General features: G+C 32.9%; 4 protein-coding genes across 5 annotated transcripts; 2 read left to right on the top strand and 2 right to left on the bottom strand.

Annotated features, from left to right (window-relative positions):
- Positions 1 to 506: 506 nt before the first annotated feature.
- Positions 507 to 2,812, top strand: LOC106380841 (temperature-sensitive omega-3 fatty acid desaturase, chloroplastic-like). The gene is made up of 8 exons (XM_048748560.1): positions 507 to 1,155; positions 1,291 to 1,380; positions 1,467 to 1,533; positions 1,608 to 1,700; positions 1,798 to 1,983; positions 2,074 to 2,154; positions 2,228 to 2,365; positions 2,453 to 2,812. The coding sequence occupies exons 1-8, from the start codon at positions 692 to 694 to the stop codon at positions 2,630 to 2,632; spliced, it is 1,299 nt and encodes a 432-aa protein (XP_048604517.1). The 5' UTR covers positions 507 to 691; the 3' UTR covers positions 2,633 to 2,812.
- On the bottom strand, positions 2,770 to 4,598 carry LOC106380843 (N-(5'-phosphoribosyl)anthranilate isomerase 1, chloroplastic). Of its 2 annotated transcripts, XM_013820689.3 has the most exons (5): positions 4,422 to 4,598; positions 4,106 to 4,168; positions 3,632 to 3,999; positions 3,382 to 3,542; positions 2,770 to 3,230 (listed from the first exon to the last, which is right to left on the bottom strand). In XM_013820689.3, the coding sequence occupies exons 1-5, from the start codon at positions 4,432 to 4,434 to the stop codon at positions 3,005 to 3,007; spliced, it is 831 nt and encodes a 276-aa protein (XP_013676143.2). In that variant the 5' UTR covers positions 4,435 to 4,598; the 3' UTR covers positions 2,770 to 3,004. The 2 variants fall into 2 exon arrangements, with proteins under 2 accessions (XP_013676143.2, XP_048604519.1); XM_048748562.1 differs by lacking the exon at positions 4,422 to 4,598 and having other exon boundaries at positions 4,106 to 4,214.
- An 8,227-nt stretch (positions 4,599 to 12,825) lies between these two features.
- On the top strand, positions 12,826 to 15,857 carry LOC106380839 (jasmonate-induced oxygenase 2). Its single transcript, XM_013820686.3, has 3 exons — positions 12,826 to 13,548; positions 14,007 to 14,337; positions 15,443 to 15,857. The coding sequence occupies exons 1-3, from the start codon at positions 12,974 to 12,976 to the stop codon at positions 15,689 to 15,691; spliced, it is 1,155 nt and encodes a 384-aa protein (XP_013676140.2). The 5' UTR covers positions 12,826 to 12,973; the 3' UTR covers positions 15,692 to 15,857.
- A 1,755-nt stretch (positions 15,858 to 17,612) lies between these two features.
- Positions 17,613 to 18,531, bottom strand: LOC125581805 (cytochrome P450 90A1-like). Its single transcript, XM_048747833.1, has 4 exons — positions 18,492 to 18,531; positions 18,296 to 18,402; positions 18,066 to 18,196; positions 17,613 to 17,967 (listed from the first exon to the last, which is right to left on the bottom strand). The coding sequence occupies exons 1-4, from the start codon at positions 18,511 to 18,513 to the stop codon at positions 17,853 to 17,855; spliced, it is 375 nt and encodes a 124-aa protein (XP_048603790.1). The 5' UTR covers positions 18,514 to 18,531; the 3' UTR covers positions 17,613 to 17,852.
- Positions 18,532 to 18,537: the final 6 nt, after the last annotated feature.

Raw genomic sequence — 18,537 nt, 5'->3', positions numbered from 1 at the left:
GATCCTTACATAAGGAATTTAAGGATCAAATCCTTGTCTACGTGGTGGCTATGACTTGTAAACATTTGACTTGTAAACATTTTTAAACTTGTATCAAACATAGACATTTTTAAACTCTATCACACTTATATTAAATGAAACCTATAGTTTTAAGAAGATAAACTTATACATAAGATAAGAAAAACTAATAGAAAACTTTTAGCTTATAATTTATATTTTTTTTTTTAAATTGAAATTGAAAAACTTATAGTTTTTAAACTTATACATTTTTAAACTTATATTTTCTGGTATATTTATTTTTAATCATGCAATTAATAAAATTTCAATTTCAATTTAAAAAAAATTATTATTTTTTATTTCTAAGAACTCCTAATTGGAGATCACCATTGGACAGATTATTTTGACTAGAGTCCTTAACTATTCAAACAAAAAAAAATTAATATAATAATGATAAGGACTCCAAGAAGGAGTCCACCATTGCGGATGCTCTAATAACACATACTAAAGAAAGCTGCTGACCTCATAAAGGATTTAACCTTTTTGTGTCAGCGTGCAGTAGAAAGACTGATACAGAGATACACACGACGACAAGCATCAACCAACACACATTCATCTATATCGTTCTCTACTTATCTCTTCGCTTTCTCATTCATTTCTATGTTCTAAGGAGAAAGCCAGTGATAGTGCTAGAATGGTGAGTTGTGTTTTATCAAAATGTGGTATCAGACCTCTCCCTAGGTTCTACCCTAAACCCACAAACTCTTTTGCCTCTAACCCATCACCCACTCTCAAACTCAACCCACCATCTTCTCTCAACTCCCGAAGTGTGTTCTTGGCTAGAACAAGAAACTGGGCGTTGAATGTGGCCATACCATTAACAACTCTCGAGACTCCACCGGAGGAAGAAAAAGACGCGAGTAGGTTCGACCCTGGTGCGCCTCCTCCTTTCAACTTGGCAGACATTAGAGCAGCCATTCCCAAGCATTGTTGGGTCAAGAATCCATGGAAGTCGATGAGTTACGTTGTGAGAGATGTAGCAATCGTTTTTGGATTGGCTGCTGTAGCTGCTTACTTCAACAGCTGGCTTCTCTGGCCTCTCTACTGGTTTGCTCAAGGAACCATGTTTTGGGCTCTCTTTGTTCTTGGCCATGACTGGTAACAACTAATAATCCTCATGCTTCCTTCCTAGATAAGACACATAACACATGCAGAGACAAAGACTAACTCACATATGTGTTTGGTCTCCTTATATAATGTTAAAAAATAATTCATGTTGTTTACCTCTTGCAGTGGACATGGTAGCTTCTCCAATGATCCGAGGTTGAACAGTGTAGCTGGTCATCTTCTTCATTCCTCAATTCTAGTCCCTTACCATGGCTGGTGGGTGTTGCTTCCAACCCTTTTCTATCTGAAATGAATCGTTTGAGGAATCTCACATTCTTCTGGAAACATTATGACTCTTGTAGGAGAATTAGCCATAGAACTCACCACCAGAACCATGGGCATGTTGAGAATGATGAATCATGGCATCCTGTAAGTAACTAAACACATGTGTTGTTATAACCAGCTTACATTTGTGTACTTGCTTGATGTTTCTGTAACTGCAGTTGCCTGAAAGCCTCTTCAAGAAATTGGAAAAGACTACTCTAAATTTTAGGTTCACACTGCCATTTCCAATGCTCGCATACCCTTTCTACTTGGTAATCCTTCAGCATCCTACTATAACACTTCACCTGGTTAGTATCAAAATAGAGAAAGCTCATGTTCCACATCTGATTATCTGTGTTCTTGATGCAGTGGGGAAGAAGTCCAGGGAAAAATGGTTCTCATTTTGATCCAGACAGTGACTTGTTTCTTCCCAAGGAGAAGAAAGATGTTGTGACATCAACTGCATGTTGGATTGCAATGGCTGCTTTGCTTGTCTGTCTCAACTTCGTCATGGGTCCAATCCAAATGCTCAAACTATATGGCATTCCTTACTGGGTATGTATCTGATGCTGTAACTGAAACTCTATTCCTCTGTTTTCTCTTGTGTAAAGGTGTTTATTGGAACCTTTTGACAACTAATTGCAGATATTTGTAATGTGGTTGGACTTTGTGACTTACTTGCATCACCATGGCCATGAAGACAAGCTCCCTTGGTACCGTGGAAAGGTATGCAGAATCTACTTCACCACTGTGTTTGTGAGAATCTCAATGCTTCTCTGTCCTTTTTCCTCAAACACAGGAATGGAGTTACCTGAGAGGAGGGCTCACAACACTGGATCGTGATTATGGATGGATCAATAACATCCACCATGACATTGGAACTCATGTTATACATCATCTTTTCCCTCAGATTCCACATTATCATCTAGTGGAAGCAGTAAGTGTTTTCTTGATTTTCTTCGATATGAATGTTTCAGTGCTTAAAATTCAATATCTATTTTTTTTCTCTTTATCATTTTTCTAGACAGAAGCAGCTAAACCAGTACTAGGAAAGTACTACAGAGAACCGAAAAATTCCGGACCTTTGCCACTTCACTTATTGGGAAGCCTCATAAAAAGTATGAAACAAGACCATTTCGTAAGCGATACAGGAGACGTCGTGTACTATGAGGCAGATCCAAAACTTAGTGGACAAAGAACTTGACAACAGACTGTAACAAACAAGGCAGACAAGTTCAAAAACTCATCTTGGTCCATTCTTTATGTTTCTTTTGTTTTGGTGCAAAGCCTTTTCGAGATTAAAAGCATTAATTTGTAGAACTCTGCAGTAAAAACTCTCAATTCTTGAACAATATATCAGATGGATATATCATATTTTTCATAAGAGGATCTTGTTCTTGAGAGCCCAACCAAACATGAATATCATAGCCAACCCAACACTTATTATAACTCAAATCTATTACTGATGAAAAAGAAGGGCGCTATTTTTATTAGCCAGTTATAGTTACAACACACAATGACAAGGAAACAACAGGTTGAAGCTAGAACCTATACGCACTAGCTTTGTCACTAGACATTAATACTGCACAGAGCGAACAGCAGTAATGAAGGAACTTATCTTAGACTGATCCTTCTGGAGGCCGTCTGGACCGCAGATACCACTGCTAACATCGATCCCATTAGGGTGAAGGATAGAGAGAGCTTCTGAAACGTTTGTGGGATTGATTCCTCCAGCTAAGAGCCACCCATTTTTGCTTCTGATGGAAGGTAACTTGAACTGAGCCCAGTTAAATCCTTTCCCACTGCAGCAAAATTGTTATAATTTATATCCAAGATTAGTAAAGGAGGTAAGGTAATCTAACCATGCGCTGAACCTATCACATTCTTGATAATTAAATTAGCATAATGACATGCAAGAAGAGGAACAAATTGAAAAGAACACGTTCTAAGTACCTCCCACCCGTTGCACTATCCACAAGAATCCAATCAGCGAGATGACAATCCTCAGGAACTTCATTCAAGAGCTTTCCTTCCTCACTTGCATTAAGAACATATATGACTCTCCTTTGCCGCACTAATCCCTCAAAAGCAGCGCGAGAACCATTACCATGAAGCTGGAAAAAGAAAACCACAATCATCAACACTTTAACAAACTTGATAAAACCACTTTCAGTGAGATCAAAACAATAAGAATATAAACAACCTGAACAAGCTCAAGGTCTGCCTCATCAGCTGCCCTCAGTATCGTCCCCTCATCATCCTCAACAAAAACACCAACGGGTTTGGCCCCACCTTCTCTCGCCACTCTGGAAATATCCTTGGCAACAGAAAGAGAGATGGAACGTTTCGAATGCGGCCAAATGATCATCCCGATGAAATCAGCACCAGCTTCAACCGCCATAGCAGCATCCCTAGCCGATGTGATACCGCACATCTTAACCAAAGCCATATCCTTTCCTCTTCCATCATCCTTAGAAGCTGCTACATTCTCTGCGTTGGATAAACTACAGCTAAACCTCCTCTTCTGAGCATACCCAACCCTTAAAAAAGACACCTTTCGATTGCTTAAACCTGTACACATCAAGAGATTGATGCCATAAAGCAATGAAAATGGAAAGTTCAGTAATTTAATGTGTCTAGTGTGATCCGGAGAAAACTAAAAGTCAAAGAAAGTAACCAGATTTGTAGATTATGGAGGAAGCCAAAGCTCTAGGATGGAGGCAAAGATCTGTAGATATTCCTGAGGAAAAAAAGAATAAGACTTTCTTCATCAAACTGATCTTAGGATAAAACTTAACACTAGCAATATCAACACAAGAAAATATATAACGTAATCAACTAAAGAATCAATGGTTCATCACTACAGCAGAGAATAAACATTAACGAATACAACTAGCAAAAACTCTCTGAGTAAATACGTCGAACAACTGAGCTGCATTAAGTTCCCACACAGACTTCATCAACAGAAAGCGATAATACATATATATATATACCTGTCGAGATCATAACTCAGTAAGTGAGAATCTCAGGTGATATTGGACTGTCTCCGCTCAATCAAAATAATGAGGAAGATACAGTGGAGAGACCAGACCGTACGGTCGAAGACGATCAGAGACTGTCTGAAAAGGAAATTAAAGTACAGCATTGAACTACCAACTTTTTTTTGGATTAGGTGTAACCGAACCAAACCGAGCCAAGTTATTGAATTTCTGGTTTTGTATAGAACCGGAGGATACCGTTTCGCAGTGCAATTGTAGTTTGGTTATTTGAACCAACCGGAAAATACTGTTGAGTTTCTATTTTTTATTTTTGCTAAAAAAAAAATTGGCTATTTTAGTAATCCTATAGTTATGATAACTCAAGATAAAAAATTGTAATATCTAAATCAAAAAGAGGGAATGGTAAGTTTTAACTGTTTTTCCTTGACAAATCATATTAAACAATAAAATATGCTAATATATATTTGTAACCGACTAAAATTTCATTCAATCAAATAAAGTTTACAAATAGTTAACAAAATCATAAAAATAAATTCTTAAATAAGCTGTTATTATATGTTTTTTACTGAGGATAATATACATTCTACTACTATCCGATGGGTATGCTTTTTTATGTTAAGATCATTTGATATGTTACTTAAAATAATTGCTTTCCTGATTAAGTTATGTTAAGATGCGACTGTTTCTACTGTGGTAGGTTTTGCCTTTCGGTTAGTACTACTATTCAATTTTTAATCAACCAATTGCAAGTTGAGAAAAACAATCAATACTTGTTACGAGTTATAGTTGTATACTTGTATAGTTGTATCCTACTATATAAAAGGAGCTAAATCATTGCTTCCTAAGCCTATCCACATGTGCACAAATATTCAGGACCAACCAATATGCAAAGCCATTACGAAGTGGGCTTGCAATTAAAAAAAAAATTCAACAATTCGCAGCCCATTAGACCCATCTCCTAGCCCACTCCCGAGCCACTCTCTCATAAGCATAATCCCGTGTTCTAAACATCCCGTGTTAAATTTCTTAAAACACTCATATCTTAGAAATAGTTTAGAAAATATATTTATATAAATATCTTTTTCTTCAATAATATTTAATTATAATTTTTTGTATCTTTTTAACTTTTATAATAAAAATATTGTTTTCAGATAGCAACAAAATATATATAAGAATTATCTTATTTTTATATTTTTTATAATTTTATTATATTATTTTAGAATCAAATATTTAATATTAATATAACATATAATTTTATATGATTAAAATAATATTCGTTTTTAATTATATATAAAATTCATTAAGGGTATTGTTTTAATTAACACATTAGCGAATCAGTTAGAAATTAATAATAAATCAAAAACCTATCTAAAAGTCTAAAACCTAATAAAATATGACAAATAAGAAAAACTAACTAAATTTTAATATAAAATAGAAATTTAATATTATTAAAATAAAATTCATTTTTAATATATATATATAATATTAATTAAGGGTATTTTTTAAATTAATAAATTAGTGACTTAGCTAAAAATAAATAATAAATCAATAATTTAGCTAAAACCTAATAAAACATGACAAATAAGCAAATTTACTAAAATTATGGATAATATAAAATATGATTGATTCTTTAATACAAAATTAAAATAAGAGTTTTGTTAAATAAAATATAAGTTTTCCGTATCGGTGTTACAAAAAAAACAATCATTAATAGTGTCGTATGAATTATGTATTTCCCGTTAGCGAATAAAATTAAAGCAGAGTGTTGGAGGATAGCTCAGCGTATAGACGAGATTATGGAGATTGATATGGGAGTTGAGGTAACGGACACAACTGTTCCTACGTAAAGAAACGCTCCTGCTAGACATCCTGGATAAATGAAAGAGACATATCTGGACTTGGCTTTGTGTTAATGGATGGTGACTTTCCAATGCTGTTTGGAGCAAGGGCCGATATACACGCACCAAATCACCACTGCAAAAGCTGAAGGTTTACTATGGGCAATGCAAGTGATACTGAAGTTTGGACACAGAGAGATGGTCTTTCAATCGACTGTGAACAACTGGTTATACTCATTAAAAAGGAGGAAGATTAGCCTGCGTTGGACTCGGAGCTCGACGAAATACAGGCTGTATCCAACGAATTTTCTGAACTTTCTATTGCCTATATTCCTAGATCTTTAAAATTTCGTACGAATAGCCTAGCAAAAGGTGTCCGATCACGCGCATCTCGATCAGGTTTTGTAAACCCTTTTGCACCAAGTTGGCTAGCCCCACAAGCTAGCATGAGGATGCCAAAAAAGAGAATAAAGTTGAAAGTGAAACTAAATATCCCAATGAACAAATTTATCAGAAGTTCATATTTATGTGGATGTCTATATGGGACAAACAATTTTTTAGACAATTATAGAATATAGTCACGAAAATCAATCCTAAAATATATAATTTAAGAAAACTATTTAAACAAACCATCAAAATTTTCAATATTACACCAAATAAGAATATAAAGACCAACTATATTATCGTCGTGTATAATGTGTTGTGGTAAGATTCAAAAAATTAACTTACTTTACAGTAAGGAAAAATTAGATTTTTAATTCCAAATTTACAGTAAAAACATAACATTTTAGAAAACTAAACAATTGACATAATAGTACAAAAATATGAAAAAAAAATCAAAATACTATCCGCGCGTAGCGCGGACAAGGACCTAGTTCATATAAATTGACAAACCAAAAGATATAGAAAAAAATCAAGTGTGAACGCCTTGTTATTGGAGGGCACATGAAAAGACATGCCAACACAACATTTACCGACATCTATAGCAACCCGGCGGTGCGTTTCTTACATTAAAGTGAACACATCTCCACACAGTTTGTCTCCCTTTTGTTTTGAGCACGTGCTCATTCTTCGTATATGATTTTAAATGCGTATATCAAATGATTTAGTTGAACAGCTGAGAGCATCCCATCCATAAACTTCTCAACTTGGATGTCTAAGCAAATTAATATAGCATTTTTAATATAATTCTAGTACCTGATTGAATTAAAATGTTTTCAAAAAATCAAAACCAATTAAACACACATGTGTATTGTTTTTTTATGGGTATCTAAAAACATCTCTAGTGATACTCTATTTTCCATCTAAATGCTATTTATTGAGTAAAAATGCCTACAATAATTTTTTATATCTTATATCAAATATAGAAATATGAACAGTAATACACCAAAAATAAAGGAACACTGTTTATTTACTTTATTTTAATTTTTTTTCTTTACAAAATTGACCTCTCATTTATATTTTCATTTTCCACTAAAATAAAGTTATGCAGTATACATTTTCACATCCTTAAAATATTAAGTTTAATACATCTTTTATTTTTAATTATGTGTTGTAATAAAATTTCAAAATAAATTTTTAGTTATATAGATAGTATAATTGTTGCAGTTCACTGTTATAAAATAAAATAAAAGGTAAAATTAATATTTTTAAAGTTACTGATTGTATAATAAATTGATAAATAAATAGAAAAATATTTTAAACATTTTTTGTAAGAATAGAAAGTATATGTAATTATTAAAATAAATTATTTTTATATTTTTAGACTAAAGAATATATGTAACCGTTAAAAACATGCTAAAAATCTCATAAGAAAAAAAAAATCTCATAAGAATATTCATATTACTAGCGCGCAGCCACAATGGATAGAAATCCTTGAAAAGTTCTTAAACAAAAAAAACAAATTTAATATAAATTAATTGTTTAGTTAAATTTTAATTAGAAAACATAATTATATCAATCACAAATGTCCCATGAGTTTTTAATTAGGTTCTTGAAAGCTCTTAGTGTAGAATTTCCATCTTTCCTCTCTCTTCAATTTTGATTATTTTCAACTTTTTATTATTAGATAACTCATATTTCAGGTGCTTTAATACTCTTGTGTTCTCTCTTCTATTTCCTCATTTAATCTTTAATTGTAATGTTGAGAACTCCATTTGATATCACCAATGGAAATGCTCTTAAGGAACTGAAATTATTTTTCAATTTTTTATAAATTTAAAAGCAAAGGTAACTTCACTTTCGTTCGTCCCTGTTAGGCCCAACCTCATCTCTTTGGTAGACACACAACTCTCTTAGTGGCTTCTTCTTCGTCCCCTTTTTTAACATGCTTACTCTTTTTCGGTTTCGACCATAATAAATCAATCAATATTTTAACTATATGTAAAACTTTAAAATAATAATTCTGCAATGTAGCACTTTGTGGGGTGTAGAGAGCGACAAGCATTTCCAGAGATTTCTAGTCATTCTACCACTTTCAAAATAAATATTGAAAAACTTGTTCGATGTGACGGATTTGCAAGTGTAAGAGAGTACGGATTGTCCACCATTATCCTTAATGTTTACGAGAGTCCACAATGAATTATGATTGCATTCAGGAATATGATTTTTCATTTTACATAATGATTACGCATTTAGTTTCATATAATTTGTGGATATACACACGCATACATGTTACTGCACTTTGACTTAGCATTTCTGTATAATGTATCATGCATGTATGTTGGGGAATGAGAAAAAAAATACATATCTTCCGACGAATAGCGAATGATAGTTGAGAGCTTGGTATCAACTTTTTGCTTTAGGCTTTTAATGTTGTAAGAACTCAAAGAAAACAAAAGCTAATAGTTAAAAAAAATAACTTCGAGTGTTTTTAGAAATTTTAAAGACTTTAGAACCAATAAAATCTGATCGGGTAATATTTGACCTCTTTTCCCTTTCAAAATGGATACCATTATTTTTACATTCCGGAAATAGCAAGTAAAGGAAAAAATACATAGCGATTTAAGATCTTTCGAATTGTGTTAAAGCCTTCAAAGCTTTAATTTACCAATCACAACCATTATAACGTTAACCAACCAGGCCAATCCCACGATCAATGATTTCTGTACCGGTCAAACATGTCCAAAATTCCAAAGCTCCAACCACTATCATGAAAGCATTATATGTCGCATTACTAAACAGTCTAAACAAGGAAAAACATTTATCGATTTATGGTATCTGAATAATTTAATTTATTTTGATAAACTTTAAGACTAACTGAAATTTGTTATGGTATTAAATAACTTGTCCAATGTCATCTCAGAATTTCGAACTAGTTCTTTTCTACTTTTGGTCATATAAATTTAATTTAGTTATAAAATGGTATGTGAAAAATTGTAAGGCATCATTTTTGCCAAATATGTAGAGGCTCGACTACACTTGGTAACAACTTTTCAATGGAAGCATGTGATCCCCTACTCTTAACGTGGGGTTTCCTACATATCTACACATACATATACGTAAAACTGAAGCATAGCGATCATTTATAGGCAACTCGAAGATTTTATTTCAAAATTTCAAGATTTATCATATGACTTTCGATCGATGCGCTTCGACTAATTTTCAACCTTTATAAAACTAATTAAGATGCGCTTAGAACATTCGGGTTCCCTGTACCGCAGCCAGCTTCATAATTTTTTTTTTGTATATACATCTAACTAGGATCGCTAAACAATATATTTTTTATAAAATGAAGATCGTTCAAGCCGATGACCATGATTGTCAACAAACACTGCCGTTTGCAAATATACTATATGTAAAGTGGTGCCATTGCATAATTATAACAATTATAGTATAGGAATTTTTTATGGAGAACGTTCAAAATTTGGATTGAACAACTATATCATTAAAGTATGATATGGTTTATTCTCGTTATAAAACTTCACAATTAATTATGTTTAATCTGTGACAGGTTTAAGATGGATGACTTGCAAGTTATATATATGTATATATAATATAGAAGCGAATTACATTGCCGACAATTCAGTTTTAAAAAATAAAGAGGAAAAATCACAAAAGTTATATATAGAGTTAATCTTCTTCAGCTGATTGATTAGCTGTCACACAAAAATGAAATCCACAGGCCATATGTTTAAATGTGGAGGCTTACCAACGAGTTATATATTACAATGCAATTGTTGCAAAACTCATGCGGGAGCTCAAAGATATTAGATATGTGAACTTGCACAATATATCTTGACCAAAATCGCCAGACCGGAGATTATTTTTAAGTTACTAGGAAGTTTTGCGTCCGAAGATTTGTACATCTTCTTATGGTGAGGTCTAAATTATGTTAAATTAATTAATTTAGGAGAGTAGAATTTCCGATGAAAACCAACTCTGCGACCCTTTAAACCTCTACTAGGTGATCCAAGAGTTTTAACCATTGGGTTATTTTCTCATTGGTTTAACTAGAGATCATCATTTGCGTTAGAATAATGATTAAACACGTATCATAATATTATCATCACATTACTATAATATATCCTATTATATCACTTTATCACCACATGTGATAATCAAATTAGCATGGCCATCATATCATCATCACCATCCTTATAAACTTTAGTTACCAATACTAGCTCTGGGAAAGTATATCTAATGACAATAAACGTAAACTTTGTGGCACAAGTTCTGTGAACAAAATACATACTGCTCCTGGGCTATATATTACAGTTCTTGTTATAACTAAAAATGATTCACCTTTATTCGAAAATGCTTTTCGAAGTGTAATATATGGATGTTGAGTGTATCTACATGTGTTACAAAAAAAAGGGATGTTGAATGTATCTATATTTAGCATCCAAATGCACGTATATACAGTTGAGTACTTATATAGTTGTTTATATATTTTCATTCAACTAATCAACCATTGCAGCAAAAAGAAACACGTGTTAGGATTAACACATTTTGTGGCAATGACTTTGGTTAAGAAGCAAAAGAATGATCATTTTAAATTGTTATTCACAAGAATGAAATTTAAGAAATAATTTTTGCTTAACTTATAGAAAGCAAATACCAAAAAGAAGATTTCTATAAAAAACTTGATAAAACATTCCATTGACTTTTTAAATCATCTTGAATCATTATCACATTCGGATGAATAATATTATTGACAGGTAACATTGACCTACACACAAAATAGTATTATTGATTGTACATAAGATCTCCGAAATCTGGTTTTGGATAGTTTATAGTCCGGTCAATCGTTAGTTTATAGTCCGGTCAATCGTTTGTATTTTAGTTTCAGTTATACACGGTTTATTTTTAAGGGATTTACATAAACTTTTTTCATTTGTGAAAGCTTTAATCTCAAACGGAGGGTTCGGGTTTGAATTCAGGTCGATTTGGTTTAGCTTTAGTTTTAAATTAGCTAGAATTTCTTTTGTTTAATTTTTAATTTAAACTGCGGAGTTTTAACTAACTTGAAGAACAATCGTCAAGACTGAAAATCCACGTGATTGTGGATTGTTTTTATATATTTTGTATAGTTGTCGACTGGAAAGTTTTATGCGGTGGAGTTTCTTAAAGAGGATTATACATGTCACCAAGAATATGATCAACCAAGAATTCTATAAAACCTTTTATTCAAATTCAATGTTTCTCTTTTGAAAGCTTTACGTCATTAGCGACGTCATCCTACCAATGGATTATTAGCCCACGTGGTATACTACTAAAACTATATTTTAAGTTCTTGTTTATAAATATTTGCCTCTTTTTAATTATATATTTTTGAGCCGAAAAGTATTTACTTTTCTCTGCGTCTAATCTTTTATCCAAACATTGACAAATTCTGTGAGATATTAAAAATGGTAGAAAAAAATGCAGAAGCTCTCTAGTATGTCGACTCTTTCTAGAATTCATGAGTTTATAATAACATTTTAATATCTTGGTTTCTAAAATTCGTGTTCCATGGATACTTTTTTTTATCATTATTAAGCTGCAATTGACATTCAGGAATTTTAAAATGAAGTATCGTTTAATAATTTATATTTGTATTCATTTTTTTTCTTGCAAACTATTTGTATTCATTATGTTCACTGAAATATGGTATATTTTGTCATCAACCAAGCACTATACCTCACGATGACCGTATATAATCTCTAAATCCGCTGGATTTTTAGATCACAAATGATGAATGAAAATATTTAGGTGTATGTTATAAATTATGTAGAAACTTTTGCGTCTACCAAATGCTAATATTTATAGCCGCAAACGGATGTCAATTCCCCATTTCTTTAGCACAAATATAATTTTATTTCTATAAGATAAGATAACCAACATCTTATACACAATAATCCCAATGATGGCACGTGCCGTCTGTTGATCAAACTAATATCATTAGTCTCTTCAGAGATTTTAATATACTGAGTATTTTGTCTTTATCGATATTTAGTCCCCTAAAATAGTTTAAACTATTACACAAAGCTTGCTACAAACTCAAAGTGACCCATAGTTTCTCATGTCGATGCAATATAGCTTTTGTCCTACTGTCCTAAAATGAAAAAAAATATAAAATATTCCACACGTTTCATTAATAATTAAATACGTTGCTTTCATCATCTCGAGCCGGTTTCTGATTCTCCTCCACCACCATTTACCCTCCTTTAAAACTCCAACCATCAATCAATTTTTTGTTATTTCTCACAAATCCTCTAAACGTCTCGTATGAGCAAGAGAAATCGATCAAACCAAAACAAAAAGATGAACAAGAACAAGAAAGATGTGAAGATCAAGACAGAGAAAGGCTCAATGATGGATGAGTGGCCTGAGCCAATCGTCAGAGTCCAGTCCTTAGCCGAGAGAAACCTCTCCACTCTCCCCGACCGCTACATAAAACCAGCGTCTCAACGCCCTACCATGACCGATGACGCTCCCGTAGCGACCAACATACCAATCATAGACCTTGAAGGACTGTTCTCGGAAGATGGGTCGTCGGATGACGTCGTCATGGCTAAGATATCGGAGGCTTGCCGTGAGTGGGGATTCTTCCAGGTGGTGAACCACGGTGTGAGGCCGGAGCTGATGGACGCGGCTAGAGAGAATTGGAGAGAGTTTTTCCACTTGCCGGTCAATGCTAAAGAGACTTATTCGAACTCACCAAGGACCTATGAAGGCTATGGAAGTAGGTTAGGAGTTGAGAAAGGAGCCATTCTTGATTGGAGTGATTATTATTATCTTCATCATCTTCCTCCTCATTTGAAAGATTTCAATAAGTGGCCTTCTTCTCCTCCCACTATTAGGTACTTATTTAATTATTTTCTCCTTTATGATTATCTTAGGACATTTGCAAAGGTTTTCAATTATTATTATTATTTATAAAAGAATACAATATTTAATTAAAAATGTTTCGAAGTTTGAGAAAATTCATGCCAATACTTCTCAAACGAAAGATTTTAGTATGAGTTTTTCAAGTTTTTGAAACAAAAAAATTATATTCAAATATTAGTATGGTTTATGAGAGACTTCAATACAAGTGATCTTATATCCTTCATTTGTGTTTTTTTTTTTAACTTTTTTGGAAAGTTTTAAATTATTTAAGAAGAAGACCCATTTACCGAAAAGTTATTTCTTGTTTTCTTTTATCCTTCTGACGAGGAGAATTTGTCAACTTTTAACGTTGGAATCACAAAAAGCTGCTAAAAAGAAAAAGTACAATCTTGGACTAGATTCGTTAACATTTTTAATGTTATTTTTATAGAGAAGTGATCGATGAATATGGCAAGGAAGTAGTACAATTATGCGAGAGGATTATGAGGGTATTATCGTCAAATTTAGGACTCAAGGAAGATAAGTTTCAAGAAGCGTTTGGAGGTAAAAACATTGGAGCATGTTTAAGGGTTAATTATTACCCAAAATGCCCTCGACCGGAGCTGGCTCTCGGTCTCTCCTCCCACTCTGATCCTGGTGGTATGACCATTCTTTTACCAGACGATCAAGTCTTTGGTCTCCAGGTCCGCAAAGATAATACGTGGATCACTGTCAAGCCTCATCCCCATGCTTTCATTGTCAATATTGGTGATCAAATCCAGGTAATTAATCAATTCTCTTTTTAGAATATGCATGGATTTATTTTACAAAAATGCATATAAATTGACGTTTGTAATAGTTAAAATAATTGGAAAACACTTCAAATATGTATAGATAATTTTTCATATCTGTTTACACATGCATATAAATTGATGTTTGGTGTAAGATTGAAAAGGCAACATTAAGAATTTTCGAGACAACTAATGACGAGAATGAGATAAGCTACAGTTCCACGTTTTAGACATGTTTTGAAATGCAAGTATGATAAATAGTAATTACTTGTGCTAAATTGTGTTTTGAATTTTCTGAATATTGTATATTGTAATTATTATGTCAATATTCCGATAACAGATATTACATTCTTTTAGATCTATATCCTGTCTGCCGGTTTTTATGGACTGTTTCGAATAAAATGACACTTTCAAAAAATAAAGTAAATCAAGAATTATATAAAATTTTAATTATCAGTGGCCGTCCCTATTTTAATATGAAACAAACAGTACAGCACGCAATAATCCTTCAATGCGCACATGTGTTTGGCTGTTTGCCCATGTTGCAGAGAAGGAATATTAATTTGTACAATGTATAACACGATTTTTCAAACACAAACATCACACATGTTCATATGCTCCAGAAATTTTGTCAAAATACCACTATTTTTGAGGAAAGCAAAACTCATGTCAGCTTTTTGTGTCTAGTGGGAAAGAATAATGTCCATGTCATGATTTAATTTCTTTCCAAACTTTGTTATTTTTAATTGGACGAAAACTGAAACCTAGTGTAGTGTACAGGACAAAAGTTTATTTAATCAATAGGAAAATTCCACAGAAATCATCAAAAGACTTTTTTTAAAGAGTTGTAACTTGTAATACCTTTTCAAAACAATTTAATTCATACTAGTAGTTTATGGTAATTAATCTCAATTTTTTTTTTGTATAAACTGCTTGTGTTATTTTTTTATTTCCTAGTTAAATAATTTTTAATGCTCATCAAAATTTACTCGAATGGTTATCCAAATTCAAATCTTTAGTATATCTAGATATATTCTAAACTGGTCTTAAACTTGTATTCAAACTTATGTGTATTGCGATGATGTTAAAAATGCAGATTCTAAGCAACTCAACATACAAGAGTGTGGAGCATAGAGTGATAGTGAACTCGGAGAGAGAGAGAGTTTCACTTGCTTTCTTCTACAATCCTAAAAGCGATATTCCAATCCAACCATTACAAGAACTTGTATCCACTCATAATCCTCCTTTATATCCTCCAATGACCTTTGATCAATATAGACTCTTTATCAGAACTCAAGGTCCACGAGGAAAATCTCATGTTGAATCTCATGTTTCTCCTCGTTAACTGTTTTCTCTTCACACAAAGAAGATTTGATGTTTTAAAAATCTGACTTGTATATGTGTTTTTTTTTTTCATTTTAGTTCTCACAGGATCTGATTTACCTTCAAGAAAATAACCATTGAATGATATAAATAAATTGTTATACAATAATATTATATATTTTCTTATACTGGCTATATTCTAAATGTTAGATATCTAGACTATTTTGCAACCAAACTTCCACATAATATAGTTTAACAAAAACAACAATTCATACAATATATATAACATCTATCAAATATCATTTGCGCATTTTTTATTTCTGTACGTAATGTGTCGCCATGTTTGAAAAACCTGGCTGATAGTGATCAAAGTACAACTAGCATATAAAGAGAATATAAATGTATAATTGTTGAACTCTAACGTCACAAGATTTCATATTATAACCTTTAAATAGTGCTTGATCAATTAGACTAACTAAACTATTAATTGGATTGCAGATAAACATATGCACACACACATTCCACGATTTTATGAACACACAGCCTTTACAAACTTCGCCTAATTAAACGACCACATAAACCGTTTTCACAACACTATTGGTTTGTTTTCGTTTCCAGGACTTATCTATCATAACATATGATAAAATTTTCGCATAAAACTATATAAAATCTATAAACTGTAATCTAATGATATAGCAATCAAATTAATTTTAATAATTGGCATAAAAATTAAAGGATTAAAACAACAAAGCATGGATTGTTACTTATATATTATATAAAAGACTAATTTATTTTTCTTATCATATACAAATGAGGGGGATGAGCCTGCAATCATTTTCAGTATTGTCATCGATGAGTCATACATTATATTTATATCCTACTAATAATCTGACCTAATTGTAAAATCTATATAGATTCGATTTTACATAGAGGATTAGTGGTGAATAAGATTGTGCGGATAATATTCTAATAACAAAGCCACATCTACTCAATTGTACACCTCTCATTCCCATATATATTTCTTTTCCGTGGAATAATCATTAGATTCAATATGTCAAACGTTTGAGCTCTAAACAGTATAATACCTCAATCTAAAAATAAGAATCGTATTTGTATTAAATGAGAATTATATACGCATGTGCATATTCAAGTGGTGGTTGCCGACTTGGTCTAACATACATCTTATTTAGAAAAGTAAATACTAAACACATATAATAGAAAAAGCAAGTTGCATTTCGATTCACACTATCAACCGACGACGGTTGTATAATTTTAATGATGATTTAACATAACGATCACAACATCTCTCGACAATAACCACTTGACTACTAACTACTAAGCACAACCACTTGGTTACAATGAGATTATGAGGATGATAGTAGGGTCACTACTCACTACATGTACGAACTCATAAGTCACTTACCAAAGAAAATTAATCTTATGTTAAGATTCAGTCTAAGGATGTTCATGTGGGTTTTCAAGGCTTTATGTATTCTCGAATAAAGTCTTGGGCCTGAACTGGTATCTTCTTTGGCGTTGACCAGAATGTCTCATAGGTACCTATCAGTCTATCACCATACGAAACCATGAATTTAAGATTGTGTTTCCAAGATGTAAACTTGTCTCTTGTGTGTCCAAGAGAGAGAGAGAGAGTTTGAAAATACTCAGATGCTGCACGACAGTTTGGGAGGAACCCCAAAGCGTCCACTACAAAACACAAATGTATTTCAAAGGAAATACAATGGGCCTAAAAGCCCATCCCATTGAGTATAGACGACATGGCTAGAAAGAAGTTGAGAACGTCCGCGTCGTCGTTTTAGGGTTCAGATTAGATTTTCTATTATTTTTTAAAACGACTCGCAATTTTAATTTTTTACAAAGGAATTAAACGGGGCCGACAATATCAGCCCATTAATTTGTGTTGACATGGCTTCAAAAAAAAGTTGAGAACTATCACGATGTCGTTTCAATAGTTAACACCTTCACTGCTTCTACTGGTTCGCTCCACTCTCCCCTTCCCGCTCTTCCTCAACTCCGGCGAACCAACATAGATTCAGTGAAGCATGAGATACAGAAATGTATATACAGAAGCCAAGGCTTTATTAAGTGATGGGGAAGCAAAAAAAAAAGAGTTAATCCTGAGAAATGCTGTTATTCTATAAATAGAAAGTCTTATGGTCTCTTCATCTTAAAGTAGAAGATAAGCCACAATCACGGCGCTTCACGATGATTGGATACCGTTTCTGTGTTCTAGTTGTTGGAAAGAAGACCAGCTTGTCTTGCTCTGCAGGAACCCAACTGCTCAAAAATTAACAAAACAAAATAAATCAAATTAGTCTTAGCCCTTCTGAAAATGATCGAGAGGGATAGAATCTTGCATATTAAGGTATGTAAACCTGAAGCCAGTCACTAGGCGGTGAAGGAAGACAGAGAGTGCAACCCTAGCTAGCTCGTAACCGGGACATATCCGTGGTCCACCACCGAACGGTGCAAATACATTAGAAGGACTTCTTGTTACCGAGTTGCTCTGTTCATTAAAAATGCATCATTGAATAACTCAAATTCAAGAATGCAACTTATAGGCTTAAACCAAGTTCAAGAACGCTAATGGTTCAAAAAACTAAACCTGCCATCTCCAAGGGTTGAAAGTGCGAGCGTCTTTGAAGTGGTTTGGGTCTAAATGAACTGCTCTAAACGATGAGAAAACCTTCCACCCTTTCGGAATCTTATAACCTGTTTTATACGTACGATTTTAAAATGTAAAAAAAAACTATTCGCATTTTTGATACAGAATTATCATTTTAACACCTATAATCTCTGACCTTTGATCTCCACATCCGTCATTGCACGTCTGAATACACCACCGAT

This window comes from Brassica napus, chromosome C2 (genome assembly GCF_020379485.1).
Source record: "Brassica napus cultivar Da-Ae chromosome C2, Da-Ae, whole genome shotgun sequence".
Classification (NCBI taxonomy): domain Eukaryota; kingdom Viridiplantae; phylum Streptophyta; class Magnoliopsida; order Brassicales; family Brassicaceae; genus Brassica; species Brassica napus.
The sequence above is the reverse complement of the archived record's forward strand: the minus strand, read 5'-3'. Positions and strand labels throughout refer to the sequence as shown.

Excerpts from the sequence above, each read along its gene's own strand:
- LOC106380841 (XM_048748560.1), top strand. The coding sequence starts at position 692 with ATGGTGAGTTGTGTTTTATCAAAATGTGGTATCAGACCTCTCCCTAGG. Across the intron at positions 1,701-1,797 it reads TCGCATACCCTTTCTACTTG|TGGGGAAGAAGTCCAGGGAA; the intron begins GTAATCCTTCAG and ends TTCTTGATGCAG. Across the intron at positions 2,155-2,227 it reads TCCCTTGGTACCGTGGAAAG|GAATGGAGTTACCTGAGAGG; the intron begins GTATGCAGAATC and ends CCTCAAACACAG.
- LOC125581805 (XM_048747833.1), bottom strand. The coding sequence starts at position 18,513 with ATGACGGATGTGGAGATCAAAG. Across the intron at positions 18,197-18,295 it reads TCAACCCTTGGAGATGGCAG|AGCAACTCGGTAACAAGAAG; the intron begins GTTTAGTTTTTT and ends TTTAATGAACAG. Across the intron at positions 17,968-18,065 it reads CGCCTAGTGACTGGCTTCAG|TTGGGTTCCTGCAGAGCAAG; the intron begins GTTTACATACCT and ends ATTTTTGAGCAG.
- LOC106380839 (XM_013820686.3), top strand. The coding sequence starts at position 12,974 with ATGAGCAAGAGAAATCGATCAAACCAAAACAAAAAGATGAACAAGAAC. Across the intron at positions 13,549-14,006 it reads TCTTCTCCTCCCACTATTAG|AGAAGTGATCGATGAATATG; the intron begins GTACTTATTTAA and ends TTATTTTTATAG. Across the intron at positions 14,338-15,442 it reads ATATTGGTGATCAAATCCAG|ATTCTAAGCAACTCAACATA; the intron begins GTAATTAATCAA and ends TTAAAAATGCAG.
- LOC106380843 (XM_048748562.1), bottom strand. The coding sequence starts at position 4,199 with ATGAAGAAAGTCTTATTCTTTTTTTCCTCAGGAATATCTACAGATCTT. Across the intron at positions 4,000-4,105 it reads CTCCATAATCTACAAATCTG|GTTTAAGCAATCGAAAGGTG; the intron begins GTTACTTTCTTT and ends TGATGTGTACAG. Across the intron at positions 3,231-3,381 it reads GATAGTGCAACGGGTGGGAG|TGGGAAAGGATTTAACTGGG; the intron begins GTACTTAGAACG and ends ATTTTGCTGCAG.